Source organism: Hevea brasiliensis, chromosome 10, assembly GCF_030052815.1.
Source record: "Hevea brasiliensis isolate MT/VB/25A 57/8 chromosome 10, ASM3005281v1, whole genome shotgun sequence".
Classification (NCBI taxonomy): Eukaryota; Viridiplantae; Streptophyta; class Magnoliopsida; order Malpighiales; family Euphorbiaceae; genus Hevea; species Hevea brasiliensis.
This window is the reverse complement of record NC_079502.1, coordinates 4,163,122-4,178,328: the sequence shown is the minus strand read 5'-3', so window position 1 is coordinate 4,178,328 and position 15,207 is coordinate 4,163,122. Positions and strand designations below refer to the sequence as shown.

General features: G+C 34.9%; 2 protein-coding genes and 1 long non-coding RNA gene across 4 annotated transcripts; 2 read left to right on the top strand and 1 right to left on the bottom strand.

Moving 5' to 3' along the window:
• The first annotated feature begins 970 nt into the window (after positions 1 to 970).
• Positions 971 to 1,962, top strand: LOC110645895 (cyclin-dependent protein kinase inhibitor SMR6). Its single transcript, XM_021799159.2, has one exon. It carries the CDS (start codon positions 1,090 to 1,092, stop codon positions 1,414 to 1,416), a length of 327 nt encoding a protein of 108 aa, XP_021654851.2. The 5' UTR covers positions 971 to 1,089; the 3' UTR covers positions 1,417 to 1,962.
• Positions 1,963 to 8,926: 6,964 nt separating this feature from the next.
• Positions 8,927 to 12,583, top strand: LOC110645909 (F-box protein At1g70590). Of its 2 annotated transcripts, XM_021799173.2 has the most exons (5): positions 8,933 to 9,564; positions 9,862 to 9,995; positions 10,233 to 10,415; positions 10,865 to 11,049; positions 11,956 to 12,583. In XM_021799173.2, exons 1-4 carry the CDS (start codon positions 9,048 to 9,050, stop codon positions 11,030 to 11,032), a joined length of 1,002 nt encoding a protein of 333 aa, XP_021654865.2. In that variant the 5' UTR covers positions 8,933 to 9,047; the 3' UTR covers positions 11,033 to 11,049; positions 11,956 to 12,583. The 2 variants fall into 2 exon arrangements, with proteins under 2 accessions (XP_021654867.2, XP_021654865.2); XM_021799175.2 differs by lacking the exon at positions 11,956 to 12,583 and having other exon boundaries at positions 8,927 to 9,564; positions 10,850 to 10,986.
• Positions 12,584 to 14,554: 1,971 nt separating this feature from the next.
• LOC110645906 (uncharacterized) lies at positions 14,555 to 15,189 on the bottom strand. The gene is made up of 2 exons (XR_002493048.2): positions 15,047 to 15,189; positions 14,555 to 14,875 (listed from the first exon to the last, which is right to left on the bottom strand). It is a non-coding gene; the product is annotated as an uncharacterized LOC110645906 (long non-coding RNA).
• Positions 15,190 to 15,207: the final 18 nt, after the last annotated feature.

The window sequence follows — 15,207 nt, the reverse complement described above, 5'->3', positions numbered from 1 at the left end:
CTAAAATAATTTAATAATTTTATTTGAAAATTATTTATGATTCATGAGTTGATTCAAATTTAATTCAAAATCTTTTTTATAATAATTTAAATAAATTTGTAATAAAAAAAATTATTAAATAATTTTATTAAAAAACTTAAAATAATTACTTAACTTGACTTTGTCTAATAGTTAAATATTTTGTTCAAGAATATTAATTGGCTGTTAATTATTTTACTAATTATCAATTATTTTATTATTTGTTAATTATTTTATTAATTGTTATTATTAGATGTTAGTGATTAATAATTAAAAATATTTAGTAAAATTTATTATTTAAAAATAATAATTATAATATTAAATAATTTAAATTCAAATATTTAAAATTGAAATTTGACCCGTTTGTCACGTGTAATAAGGGGAAGATCAATAATTGAGCTCCGTTTATAATATTGTTGATGTCGTTGATGAATGATGATAGTTCCAAATTCCAATCAGGGCAAAATAATTTTGGCGGGAAACTACAAGTCAATAGCAGAGGTGATGCTGCCCGCGGTCAGCCATTTTCACGGCCTCGGGCACTTCTTCTCCCAAAAGAGTCTTAGACTTCTTTAATCTTGAATCAGCTTATGTCACGAGTTTCCTCGGGTTCTCTCTCTCTCTAATATAAACACCACATTCACCATTACGCTCCCCTCATTTAAAGCCTCTTTCTTTCTTTTTTTTTTTTTTTTCAAAAATTTTTCTCTCAATTCCATTAAAACACACACGCTCTCTCTCTCTCTCTCTCTCTCTCTCTCTCTCTCTGTTTCAGTACTGGTATATGTCCCCTCTCTTCCTCACTTGCTAGCTTCTTTAGAACTCTCTTTCTTGGAAATAAACTTTGCTTTCCATTTTCTTTCTTTTCTCTTCGCTTTCCTTCTGGTTTCACTTGATTCTCAGCCAATCCCCACACGATCACTATAACCCCCCAAACCACACCACACCCCCCCCCCCCCCTCCCCTCTCCTCTTTCTTTATTCTCTTTACGCTTTATTCCTTATTCCCTGCAGGCTAGCCTCCTAATCCTATATTACTCGAAGGGTTTTCTTTGTTTTTTGGATCCAAAACATGGGGTTCTCAGGGAAGCCTCAAGTTGATTCTGGCTTGGAATTGGATGCTAAAAAATGGGTTATTGCTGGAATTCCTTTAAGAGCTCCTTTAAAGCCCATTTTTACAAATCCTGTGGAGAAAGAAAGCGAAAGTAGTGATGAGTGTTCGACCGCCACTACACCGACAAGTGAAGATGCTAGAATTCCGACGAGACTTGCGTGCCCTCTGGCTCCCAAGAAGCGAAAGGCTACTTTGAAATGTAATTACAGTGGTGTTAGAGAGTTCTTTACTCCTCCTGACTTGGAAACTGTTTTTATACGCCATGTTGAAAGGGCTACTAATTGATTGATGATGATTACTTGCGTTTTGCTTCTTTTTCCTTTCCAATTCCCTCGTACCTTTATGTTTTTTTTTTTTTTTCTTTTGTTTCTTTGGTTTTTCAGTTAGGGCACTTTTTAATTAGCTAGTGTTTATTTTAGGAGGAGCTTGTGTATACAGTTTGTATAAGTAAATAAAAGCTACAATTTAGCTTGCTTTTCGAAGCTCCTTTAGGGATTTGTTCTCTGTCTAGATCTCTCTCACAAGCTTCTTGTTATGATTATTTATTGTTCACAAGTTTCTTTAATATCCTTTTGTGCTTCTGTATGTGTCGTTCTTGCATGGAAAACCCATGAATCATTCTTTGTTCTCCCTTTAAAATCATAGGGAGTAAACAAAGAGAATTATTGGTCACCCAAAGAGGTGTTTCAGAGCACGAGAGCTGCTGTTTCAACTGTGTAACAATGTGATATAGCTAGCTAGCTAGCTATAGTTTGGCCACAAACATGCGTAAGTGTTCCCACGTGTATGATTTCAAGTTCAAAGGTAATGGATTTAAGTCAGTTGTTCTTATCTTCTTTCTTTCTTTCCTCTCAGTACATTTTAATTTTTCTTCTGTTCATGTCCATGCGCAAAGCAAATGACATGCAAGTCAATATCTAAACAAGCAGCCAAAACTTGTCAAATGCAAGCAAGTAAACGGAAAGTAAAATCCTTTTCGCTAGTAAGAAGATGCTGCACGCGTTCTTCATGGCTTATGAGATTGACTAAGACGAAACAAAACAAATCCTCTCCAAATTTAAACCCTTTTAGCTAGCCATTTAGCTATGGAGACCCACTACCTTTTTATGGACTCTAGGCTAGCCATCGCCACATCCACCACTCTTCTTTAGACCTAATAAGAAGAGTAGTTTCAGTGTTTCAATGACCCACCCACATGACCCCTCCACCCACGCGGACTCTTATGACTTGGTGGGAAGGTTCTCCCCTATATTGCTTTTGTGATAACCCATTAAAAAAAAAGAAGGGAAGACAACTAACATGTGGATTGGCATATAGATTAGAATCCTATGTGAGTTTGAATGGACCTTGTTTAACACTTTCAACCTCAACTTTCCCAGTCCAATAATTGACAATGTCACTTAAATATCCCCATCTAATCTCTAATCTTCACTGACATTATTATATTTTGACATTTATATATTATATTATAATATATGCAATATAGAATCTGGAATGTTTATTACAAAACTGTAAGAAGGGGAGGCTCACCTAATCTTTGAGTTTTTTTTGCGCATTAAAAAAAAGCTTTCTCGGGATCGGAGCAGTCACTGAGGCAATAGAATTGCACCACCTCTAAACTCTGCGAATCTTTCTTGGCATTTTAGTACCCAAATTTTTAATCTTAAATTAGTGGATTAAGTGCTAGTATTATTGGAGACCACATGAAGAGGTTCATATATGCTTTGGCAATTAGCTAGAGTGTATTTTAATTAATAATATTATGCTTTTGAGACATTTTTATGTTTTAACACTAATGGAGACAAGGGAACAAACTGTATTATTAAATGCATGATCACTATGCAAGAACATGATCTCAGTGATTCTGTTTGGATTACTGTGTGTGTTAGTTCTGTAACCATGCATTAAATTATTCCTATTATTTAATTAAGCATTCATATAGACAAACTCTCAACCAAAGAAAGAAGATTACAGGTGCTAAATCATGTGTAGTTAGTATTTATCAACATTTTACATTATAATGTAATTAATTAGATTTCCATTTCAATTCTTTTATGAAATCATAATCTTGAAGTTTGGAAGTCTAAACTGCAAAAATCTTTTATGGAATCCATATACAGCTATCCCATTGCCTATAAATATGAATGAGTCGAAAAGAAAGATGAAAATCTAAGTTGGGTGCCCATTGAAGCAATTAATATTTCTTTCCTGAGAGACGACAAGAATTTGGCAGATAATTTAATTGCAAGGTGTTGTCAGAATGCAATTTATTGGAGCAGAGAAGCTTGAGAGAATTTAAGAGACCCACCACAATATTCATTTGTCAACTTCCTCAGGGTACTTTGTGATTGTTTAAGATTATGGCTGTGGGCTCACAAACACCAGTTGGAACAAGGAACAGCCACTTTCTCTATCAAGTTTTTGCCTAGGGTTCATGGCTGACCCAATATATTTTCTAGTGGGCCTTTTACATGCCCGAATATGAAGAAAGTAAACTATGCAATAAATGCTTCAAAAACGACATCTCCATATATGATTTGAATTTTGAATTTTGAATTTTGTGTATTTTATTTTCATCATTTAAACTATGATTTTTTATTTGAATACAAGACAAAAGAAAACTCATTGGTCTTTGAAATTACTCCAAAGGAAAAATCAAAGGATTTGATTTTAGGAGTAAAACTTACTCAAAGTCCTAAGTTTGATTTGATTAAAGGAAGGAAAAATTGTCATGAGTTTGTTCACTTTTTCAACCAAAAGAAAATGCTTTCATCACATATCTATTATTACTTTAGATAACTTTTCTTATTTAAAAAGTAAAAATTAAAACCTGATTCTACTAAATAAATAATTATATAATTTAATTATTTTATCTTTACAAGTGTTTTAAGATTAGTTGCCATTTGTTAAAATTGTTTTTGGAAATAAATTAATTTTACTTGGTCAGTAAATTTTTATGGGATTTAATTTGTTATGTTTAAAGAGCATTTGAATTAGAGAGAATATGAGGACTCTTTATCACTCCAATCGTTTGAGGTTGCCTAGGATTTTAGATTGTCAGAGTTGAATTAAGCTCCTTACTTGATGATCTAATATGATGGATCATGGATGACTTACGATATGTTGAGTTCATATAAGCTCATAAACAGGTTATATGTTTCTCTAAAGGCTATCTCTAACTGGCTTTCTCTTCGGATTTTTTTCTCATTTTTATTTTAGGAACCGTTGAGCTCAGCAGTTTTGCGAAGGTTTTACTTGCCCTTCAGAGTAGGGGAAGGTGATGGTCTTCCTTATTCAGTTGAGGTTCACCCTCCCTCATTTGGGTGGAAATAAATAGTGGTTTTGATTCTGATTTGACATATATGCGTTGTGGTCATGGTATTTGGCTTCTTTGTGCTCCGCTTGCCATCATTTTGGCTATGGTACTCGATTTGGGTCTTTGGTTTGCTCTACGTGGTTAAGGACATCTTCTGCATTGCTTGCAACTCAAGGATATGCTCATTCACTTCTGTTGGAAGGTTGTCCTGAGGGCCGATGATGATCAATGAGCTCTGTGGCAACATCTTTAGCCATGGTAGAGTTAACATACTCTGTTTATGGAGATATAAGTATTTGACGTTGTTAGGTGGGTTGCTGCGCTGGGCTGTGATGGGGCGTTTTGCTCTTTGCATGGCTAACAGTGTGCCTAGCTTTGATCATGGTACATCTTAAAAAACTTTGTACTACCTTAAGTTTCAGTGCAAATCATCGAGACAAAATTAAAAATAAAAAAATAAAAAAATAACACTTAAATTGAAACAGACAGTCCCTATAGGAATTGGACCCCGGCTAGGTGTAACCTAAAATTACGAAGCAATGGCCACCTCAAATCACGCCTGAGATTTAAAATTAATTAAAATTTTATAAGTATTATGTAGCCGCAAGATTCTATAAAATGAAATTTATATTTAGTTTATAAAATTTATTATTATTATTATTTAAAATTTTATATTTTAAAAACTATGGCTGTGGGCTCATAATTATATTTTTATTAATCATTATATTTAAAAAAATTAAACTCCGCCTAAGTAGTTTGTCCTTAGCCGGTCCCAAGCCCGGATAAAGGAGGAGGGTTGCGGTAGGTGACAACCAGCGTAAAAATTTCGTCACACCCTATGATATGGATTCAAATGATATAAACGTTGGAGCGTCCTCTATTAACGACGCGCTACATCGGAGCCCGGGTGTAGTGATAAATATGCAAGGGTGTAGGGCGTTCACCGAAAGCGACGCGCCATGCCGGCGCCCGGATGTGGTGTTAAGTGAGCAAGGGTTCCCACATTATGGACGGGTGTGGGTAAATAAGTTAGTCCATATGACAGATAGTAGAACAAATAGTGGAACAGAACACAAGATAGACATAGAAAACAATAGAAGATATCATAGAAGGAGACCAATTAGGAAGGAGCAGGATAGGAGGAGGATAAGGGTTGATACTTGGAATGTTGGATCACTTATAGGAAAATTAATGGAGCTTGTGGATACCTTGGAAAGGAGAATGGTGAATATTGCTTGCATTCAGGAGACTAAATGGGTAGGAGAGAAAAGTAAGGAAGTGGGTAATTCAGGGTACAAACTGTGGTTTACCGGAAAGGAGAGAAATAAGAATGGAGTGGGTATAATCATAGACAGAACATTGAAAGACGCAGTAGTAGCTGTGAAAAGAGTAGGAGATAGAATTATACTAGTAAAGCTAGTACTAGAAGGAGAAACAATAAATATAGTTAGTGCTTATGCCCCACAAATAGGACTAGACAGTGAGAGTAAACAAAGGTTTTGGGAAGATATGGATGATTTAATGCAAAGCATACCGAATGAAGAGAATGTTTTCATTGGTGGAGATTTGAATGGACATGTAGGAAGTGATAGGCAAGGTTATGAGAATGTTCATGGAGGTTTTGGTTTTGGCAGTCGAAATGAGGAAGGAAAAAACATCCTGAATTTTGCTATGGCATACGACCTAATACTAGCAAATACCTACTTTATAAAAAGAGAGTCACATTTAGTGACTTTCAAAAGTGGGCAACATAGAAGCCAAATCGACTTCCTCTTAACCAGGAAGACAAATAGAGCTCTATGCAAGGATTGCAAGGTCATTGCAGGAGAGGCTTTAACAAGTTAACATAGGTTGGTGGTCTTGGATGTCAAGTTTAGGAACAATTCAAGTAAGGTCAGAAGAAATAGTGTAGCTCGAACAAAGTGGTGGGAGTTCAAAGGAGTAAAGCAAGTGAAGTTCAAAAATAAGCTTCTTGAGTCCGAAGTATGGAAGCTAGATATGGAGGCCAATGATATGTGGATACAGATGGCATCAAAGATTAGAGAAGTAGCTAGAAAAGTATTTGGAGAGTCTAAAGGACATGGACCACTCTCAAAAGAGAGATGGTGGTGGAATGAGGAAGTACAAAAGGCAGTGAAGAGAAAAAGGGATGGTATAAGAAATTACCTAAATGTGATAATAATGAGGCATATGAACAGTATAAGATAGCAAAGAAAGAGGCAAAAAAGGCAGTTAGTCAAGCAAGAGCACAGGCCTTTGAAAAGTTATATGAGAAACTTGGAACTAAAGAAGGGGAGAAAGATATTTATAGATTACTAAGGAATAGAGAAAGGAAATGTCAAGATCTCAATCAAGTTAGGTGCATTAAGGATAAAGAAGGAAAAGTGTTGGTGAAAGATGAGGACATTAAAGAAAGATGGAGAAATTATTTTAATGATCTCTTTAATAATAGTCAAAATGGAAATAGCGTGAATATAGATTATAGAACAATAGAAAAGAATGTAAATTATACTAGAAGGATTAGATCTTTAGAAGTAAAGGAAGCACTTAAGAGAATGAAAGTGGGCAAAGCCTGTGAACCCGATGAAATACCAATTGAAGTGTGGAAGTATTTGGGAGATATGGGAGTGGCATGGTTAACTAAATTATTTAATAAGATTCTAAACTCAAAGAAAATGCCTGATGAATGGAGGAAGAGTATTTTAGTACCTATTTTTAAAAATAAGGGAGACATACAGAGTTGTTCAAACTATAGGGGAATTAAACTCATGAGCCATACTATGAAGTTGTGGGAGAGAGTTGTGGAGCATCGACTACGTCATGATACTTCTATCTCTCTCAATCAATTTGGTTTCATGCCCGGTCGTTCAACTATGGAAGTGATCTTTCTCATTAGAAGCTTGATGGAGAAATATAGAGATGGAAAGAAAGATCTACACATGGTTTTTATTGATTTGGAGAAGGCTTATGATAGTGTTCCAAGAGAGGTTTTATGGAATGTGTTAGAACAAAAGAGGGTATCTATTAGGTACATACAAGTATTAAAAGATATGTATGAAGGAGCAACTACTATTGTGGGCACAGTGAGAGGGGACACAAGAGATTTTCCGATCTCAATTGGATTACACCAAGGATCAGCCATAAGCCCTTACCTTTTCACATTAGTTTTAGATGAACTCACGAAACATATACAAGAGAGTATTCCTTGGTGCATGATAATTGCGGATGATATTGTTCTGATAGATGAGACACAAGAAGGAGTCAATAGGAAGCTAGAACTTTGGAAAAGTACTCTAGAGTCAAAGGGTTTTAAGTTAAGTAGAACGAAGACAGAATACATGCATTGCAAGTTCAGTGAAGGCCAAACTGGTGATAGGGAAGGAGTTAGTTTGAATGGAGTGGTACTGTCCCAAAGTAATCACTTTAAATATCTAGGCTCAGTCCTTCAAGTAGATGGGGGATGTGAGGAGGATGTTAGTCATAGGATTAAAGCCGGATGGTTGAAGTGGAGATGTGCCACGGGAGTTTTATGTGATCGTAAGATTTCCAATAAATTAAAAGAAAAATTTTACCGTACAGCCATACGACCGGCTATGTTATATGGTAGTGAGTGTTGGGCACTGAAAGAGTCGTATGCATCTAAGATAAGAGTTGCAGAGATGAGAATGTTAAGGTGGATGAGTGGCCATACTAGACTAGATAAAGTCCGTAATGAAAGTATTAGAGAAAAGGTAGGAGTGGTGCCAATTAAAGATAAGTTGAGAGAAGGGAGATTGAGGTGGTTTGGTCATGTGAAGCGTAGACATACGGAGGCTCCAGTTAGACAAGTAGAGCACATTAGGTTAGAGAATAGAAAGAAAAAAGGGGTAGACCTAAATTGACTTGGAGTAGAGTAGTACAACATAACTTAGAAGCATTACACATTTCTGAGGATTTAACCCAAAATCGTTCAGAGTGGAAAAAGCGAATCTATATAGCCGACCCAAATTTTTGGGATAAAAGTTTAGTTGAGTTGAGTTGAGTTGTATTATATTTAAAAAATTAATAATTTTATAAAATATTTAAATTGTATTTATTTAAAATATAATATATAAATGTTTATAAATTTTAATATAAAAATATATATTTTATATTTAATTAATTACTAAAAAATGCTTGAATTTAGGTATTAAAAATATAAAATTGAAAACTAATATAAATATTCTTTTTAAATTTTAAATTATATAAATTTATTTTTTTATAATTTATATAGTGAAGAGAAAATAATTTAATTTTTTTAAAGTAAAGGGTCAAATGTCAATAATGGTAACATTTAGAAAAAATAGTCATCCAACCATTTATAAATTTCCACAAATAAGGAAAAATAATCTGTTTTCAGTCTGTTGCAAACTTGCAATCTCACCAACAGACGTCAAATGGGATATTATCAGATATCTGATGGTGGGCCAGAGCTGTTTCTGATCTAAGTAGTGACGTGTCAAATTCTAAGCATGCTGATTGAGGCCTTAAATCTTTTCCAGCCGCATTTCTCGCTGTCTCCCCCACCGTCGTCACTTCGCTGCCCTCTCTTCCCTTCCACCTGAAAGTGAAGCAAACGAAGATGAAGCAAAGAACATGGCCTACTCGATCTGATGCCTGTCGATTTAAATCTCTTCCTTTACCCAACATCAAATCTCTGGCTTTCCATTCCACTACAATCCCATCTAATTCTAGATCAACAAGATCATCTTCTTCCTCCGATTTTCGCGATTTTTCCACTCTTCCGTTCGATATTTTAACCAAAATCGCCGCCTCCTTCACGTTGCCTAATCTACAAGCGGCGTCTCTGGTGTGCCGCTCTTGGAGGGATGCGCTTTGCCCTTTGAGAGAGGCGATGATGTTTCTAAGATGGGGCAAGCGGTTCAAGCACGGCCGAGGCGGCGTGCGTCCTAATTTGGAGAAGGCTCTTGACTCCTTCTTGAAAGGCGCGGCTCGGGGCTCTACCCTCGCCATGGTTGATGCTGGGCTTGTTTTCTGGGAAATGGGTCGGAAAGACAAGGCGATTTCCTTGTATCTTAAAGCCGCTGAGCTTGGGGATCCTGCTGGACAGTGTAATTTGGGAATTTCTTACTTGCAAGGTAGCTTTTTCGTTTGATTTTGTTTTGAAGTTTTTCCCTTTCTAAGTTTTCTTTATCTTTATTTGCTAGCTGAGTATTGTTAAATACTGGTAATGTCTTGGGAATGTGATTTTTTTTTTCTTCTTTTTAACTCTGTTATTTTTAGATTGTGTGCTAATGAGCTTGTGTTTAGGTGATGGATTCTGTTAATATGTGATCATTGGAAATTTACCCTCCAATGAAGAAAATGTGGTAAAGAGGCAGTGGTAACCTGAACGGCGTTTGGACACTTGTTTATGATTATTTTAATGTTTGCAGCTGAACCCCCAAAACCGAAGGAAGCCATAAAATGGTTATCACAAGCATCCATTGCTGGACATGTTCGTGCTCAATACCAACTGGCACTTTGTCTGCATCAAGGTCGTGGGGTGGATCATAATCTACAAGAATCCGTATGAATGCTCTTCTTCTACTTGTGATTTATGATTGTGAATTTGCTTTTATGTTAGGGGCATGCTATAACATCATTGATGTAAAGTGTTGCAGCCTCTTAATGACATTTTTCTGGAAAATTTATATCGGCAATTCATTTTCTTCTATTTCTTTTTGTTAGGAAATACTTGCTTTGGTTATCCTTTGATTTGTTTACCACTGGAGGATCTGTCCTTATTAGTTTTTCCTTGATGCAGGCTAAATGGTATCTAAAAGCGGCTGCTGGTGGGTATGTACGTGCAATGTACAATGTGGCGCTTTGTTACTCAGTTGGGGAAGGTTTGCCCCAAAATCGTCGACAAGCAAGGAAATGGATGAAACGGGCTGCTGATCGTGGCCACAGTAAAGCACAATTTGAGCATGGACTTGGTCTCTTCTCTGTATGTGGCATAATGATTTTTACCATTATTACTTGAATGTTTTAGGAGATGTGGGGCTTGAAGTGGATTAATTTAATTTGTGGTTGAAGCACGCAATGAATTATGAAAGATTGAGTTGAGGTGGGAATGGAACAAAAGATGCTCATGAAGGGGAGATAAATGTGGATATGGAGGGTAAAATTTGGGGAAAAGTATTATAACTTTGATTCATGCTTTTTTTTTTCTTCTCTTTCACTAAATAGCTTATTCCTAAAATGGTATATTGCAATGCAGTGGTGTTGCTCTAGATTTTCATGGCATTTACAGGCTGAGTTGGGGGGTGTTGGATTTGTGGTTCTTTTTTTTTTTTTTCTTTTCCCTCAAAAAATGAAACTTCTTTATTAGACTCTGGCTCATTACTTTTTGGGTTTCATCTTTGATTGACTTTTTGATAGTGAAATTTTGGGCAGGAAGGAGAGATGGTGAAAGCTGTAGTTTACCTGGAACTTGCTACTCGTTCTGGTGAAACAGCAGCTGCTCATGTAAAGAATGTAATTCTCCAGCAACTGTCAGCAGCTTCGCGTGATCGTGTTATGCTTCTTGCTGACAACTGGCGTGCGTTGCCTTCATCTCACTGAGTCATCTCAAATCATAGGTTTGTCAATTGTTGAATGATAACCCTGCTTTATTTGGCATGTAGATGATTGAGAATTGACAATTTGCTATTGTTATAAAGGAAATGCAGGAGTTTCTAGTTTTTTAAGGATGAATTTCACCATCTTTGATTATGAATTTTCACTTCACTATCTTTGATTATGAATTTTCTCTCGCCATACTCTTCAATTATGTTGGCGTTGACTAACCAAAGATAACTGATGTCTTGGCTGCACTCTAAAGTTACGTCATAACTTAGGTTATTTGCATTTCAATTGAAGAAATTTTAACTGTATGCTTTCAATAAAAAATTAGGTAAATTTCAATAACTATCCTTGAACTTATATGGTTATAATACTGCAGTCCTTAAACTTTAAAACGTAACATAAAACTCCCTAAACTTTAAAATTTTGCACAGTAAAATCCCTCTAACTTTCAATTACTGATAGTCAACATTTCTCTCTCCTCTCTTATTCAAATTGTAAAATTATTCTGCACTTGAAAAATCATTATGTTCATAGTGAGAAAAATGATTCAATTTACACATAACTTGAAAGAGAAAAGAGAAATATTGATTAAATTCTATGCTAAAACTGTTCAGGTCAGCGTCTAATTGAAAAATCGATAATTAGAGGTTAGAGGGATTTTACTGTGCAAAATTTGAAAGTTGAAGGAGTTTTATATTACATTTTTAAGTTGAAGGATTATAATGTTATACTAGATAAATTTAGAGACGGTTGTCAAAATTTATCCATAAAAAATTCTATCTATTTTGTTTGTTGAGGGTTTTAGTGTAGCAATCGTTCTTAAGTTAGATCAGAAATAGCTGTTTATAAGATGTCTTGATGGCATTTATCTACAACTGAATTTGTCTGTCAACTAACCAGTTGATTGCTGTTTTTATCAGGTTGTCATGCGGTAGCTTGCCTGCTAGACCTTTAAGTTTTTAAGAACCCATGGTCCAAGTAATTCTTGAACACTTGAAATTTTTTATAATTTGACAGCAATCCTGTGGATTCATGGTCTTCTCTTACTATCTGCCATGACCTTACCAGATTTTTTGGTCGGCTAAGAATTATCATTATTTGCCATGACCTGTAGCCACAAATTTCAGCATCGTTACACTTTTTATTGGTGCACAACCTTTCCTGACCTCTGTTGCTTGTCTGCCTAAGAAACAAATGGCTTTGACTTGTTCTTGGCTACAGTGAACAACTGCACTGTGGTTTAGTGTTGCAGTTTCTGGTTGCACTTGTTCAAGGCTACAGTGACAGTGCCGAATGTTTTAGCTGATAGTTCGATTTGACTTAATGGTTCCATTTATGGAGTACAGCAGGTGATCTGTGATAATGTTGGTTAATTTCTGTGTTTTATACTATTAAGTAATGGGTGGAAGGGTTATGCATACATTGTTTGATCGATTGATCATTAGTTTTAGTAGGCATGACAACTTAGTGGGAAGACTAGTTGATGCAAGTGAATCACAACTCTCATGTAATAAAAAAATACTGTACAGTTGGATGAATCTCTCTCTCAAAATGCTGGCTTTTTTTTTTTGTGTCGTGGCCTATTTTTTATAAAAACAATGAAATTCAAACTTGTTTAGCAGTGAGACATAGATGACCTTTCCTAATGACCAATGAATGTATTATACTGGCTGTGGCAAATAGCCTACTGTTATCATATACTGGACTTCTGTAAATGGTAAAATGGATCAACTAGGAAAGCAAAATTGTAAAACATGAGGCGCAGTTGAATTTACTAGAATATAGAAAATGTTTTCTTCAAGATTGCAACTTGAATGTTTCTTTAGGTAGGAAGACAATTTTTGGTTTTGCTTATCAAATGCTGATCCCCATCATGTTTGTTTCTCTAGGTTGCAAGACAAATTTATAATTGGAAATCTGTCATTATGAGGGGCATAAGTAACCCTTTGGTGTCTAATAAAGGAGGGGAGAAGGGAAGACGAAATTTAAAAATTTATAGAATGCCCTTACAAATTAATTCTTTATTTTATCATATTTATGAATTTAATTAATTAAAGAGTTTATAAACTTTGGATCAAACAAATTAAACTAAAATGAAATACAAAACCCCACCATTTGAAGTCATTATATCTAAATTTAGATATTTGGTATTTTATTAAAGATTTCTATAGCATGTTTGGATGATGATGTTTATATGAGCTGCTTTTCATATATTGAGAGAGTCTATGATTAACCTCAATAGTCCATATACATTATTCCTTGTACTTTACTCTAATCCACATTAATGAAAGCTATTTTACAATCTAGGTTTTAAGTTATGAAAAAAACAATAATTTAATCTCTATATTTTTTATTTGAGAAATAGATTAACTCTTAGATATATTTTTATTAATAAAATGGTCATTTATTAAAATTCACCATTAGTATCATAATTAAAACAGACAATACAAATCTAAAACTATAATAATTTTCAACTAACAGAAAAATTTACCATAACGGTTATATTATTTACTGAGACATACCTTAAAGACTAATTTATTTCTCATAAAAAATAAAAGAATTAAACTATAATTTTTATCCTACTTCAAAAACTAAATTATAAATTATCCTTAACTAAAATTAATTAAATAGGATATAGAGCTGTGTTTGCGTATATACATATATATATACAAGTAATAAAGACTTGGTTTATTATTTTAAAATAAAAATGAGTTTAATAATTTTTTTTTTTCATTCTCAATTTTGTTTGAAGAAATTATCAAAACTCAGACCAACCTCCTCATCCCAATAGAAAAGTTTGTCAAAAAACACCCGGAAAAGCCAACCTGGTCTTTATAGTTTTTTTTTTAACATCTCAACCTGTTCTCATGGACATTCTTTTCTTAATCATCTCCAACCATTTTTCATTTTTTCCTAGCATATCAAAGCATGAGATGTAAAGGAGGAGAAATGATTTTAGGTTAACAATGCACCGAATTAATTTACCCTATACGTGTCCTTAGGTTCATAACAACTTCTAAAGCCAACTCATACTCACAACAAAAGGTTTTCTCAATGTTAAATCCTATAGAAATCCACCCTTGGCATTACCTTCTTCCAATTGCATTCAACTCATCGCAAAGACACAAGACCAATAGGAAAGTAGAGAAAAAAAAAATGGCAGTAAGCAAAATTACCAATGTTATGCTTGTTGCCATGCTTGTCATGTATGTATGCGTTGAGGTTGGAGAAGCCTGGATCTGGCCATGGGCAACCTCTGCTGTAAAGCTAAATAAAACTTGTTACAATCAATGGAATGAAAAATGCAGGCTGTTTTATGGAATCATCAACGCTGCGAAGTGCTGGCAGATCTGCACGTCTAATTGTGCCAAGAAACACGATTTTTCAGACTACTACAGATAGGAGGCATTACTGGAATAAGAAAGCTATGCATGTTTCATGTGTAAGGTTGCATCGTTTGTGGATGCTGGAGTAATGAATTGACTCTTAAAAGCACGACAATAATAGGGTATAATGAAATATCAGAAGCAACTTATGAGGCTTTTTCCTTCTTCTTTTCAATCCCCAAATGTCACATGTACAGTTCTTGGAAAATGTAAAATATCTTTCAGAGAAAAACAAGAACTTTACCACCAACAGAGTAAACAAATTGCCTGATTGCTATTGTCTAGAACTTCTTCCACCTTTAGAGACCCAGTACTTGAAATAGCGGAAAATTGAAGTTGAATGACAATAATTATTTAAATGATTCGAGAATCAGAACCTGTAGAAGTTAATAAATTCATTTGTTCTTAAAGCCAGAACAAATCCAATAATGATCAAGGAAGAGCCCCTGCAAGGCTGCAACAAATAAACAGGGGTAGAAGACCCTGAAAGCGATTATACTCAACAGAAGCAAACTTGAAAGGAATTGAATAATAAATTAAAGTGAATAAAAAGGAAAGAAATGGTCAAATTTGATATTATTTAATTGAAAGCTAAACCAGCCAACAAATTTTACCAACCGCATACCTTGAAGAAAACTCTATTGTCAATTAACTTTCAATTTCTTCTTTCTTTCCCCTGGTGAACCCACTAAAGTATTTCTGTACGCCTTGTTTTTATAATGCAACAACCCGGTCCAACAATGAACCACCACCACGCCCCGCCCCCACCCACACCGCCCCCACCCC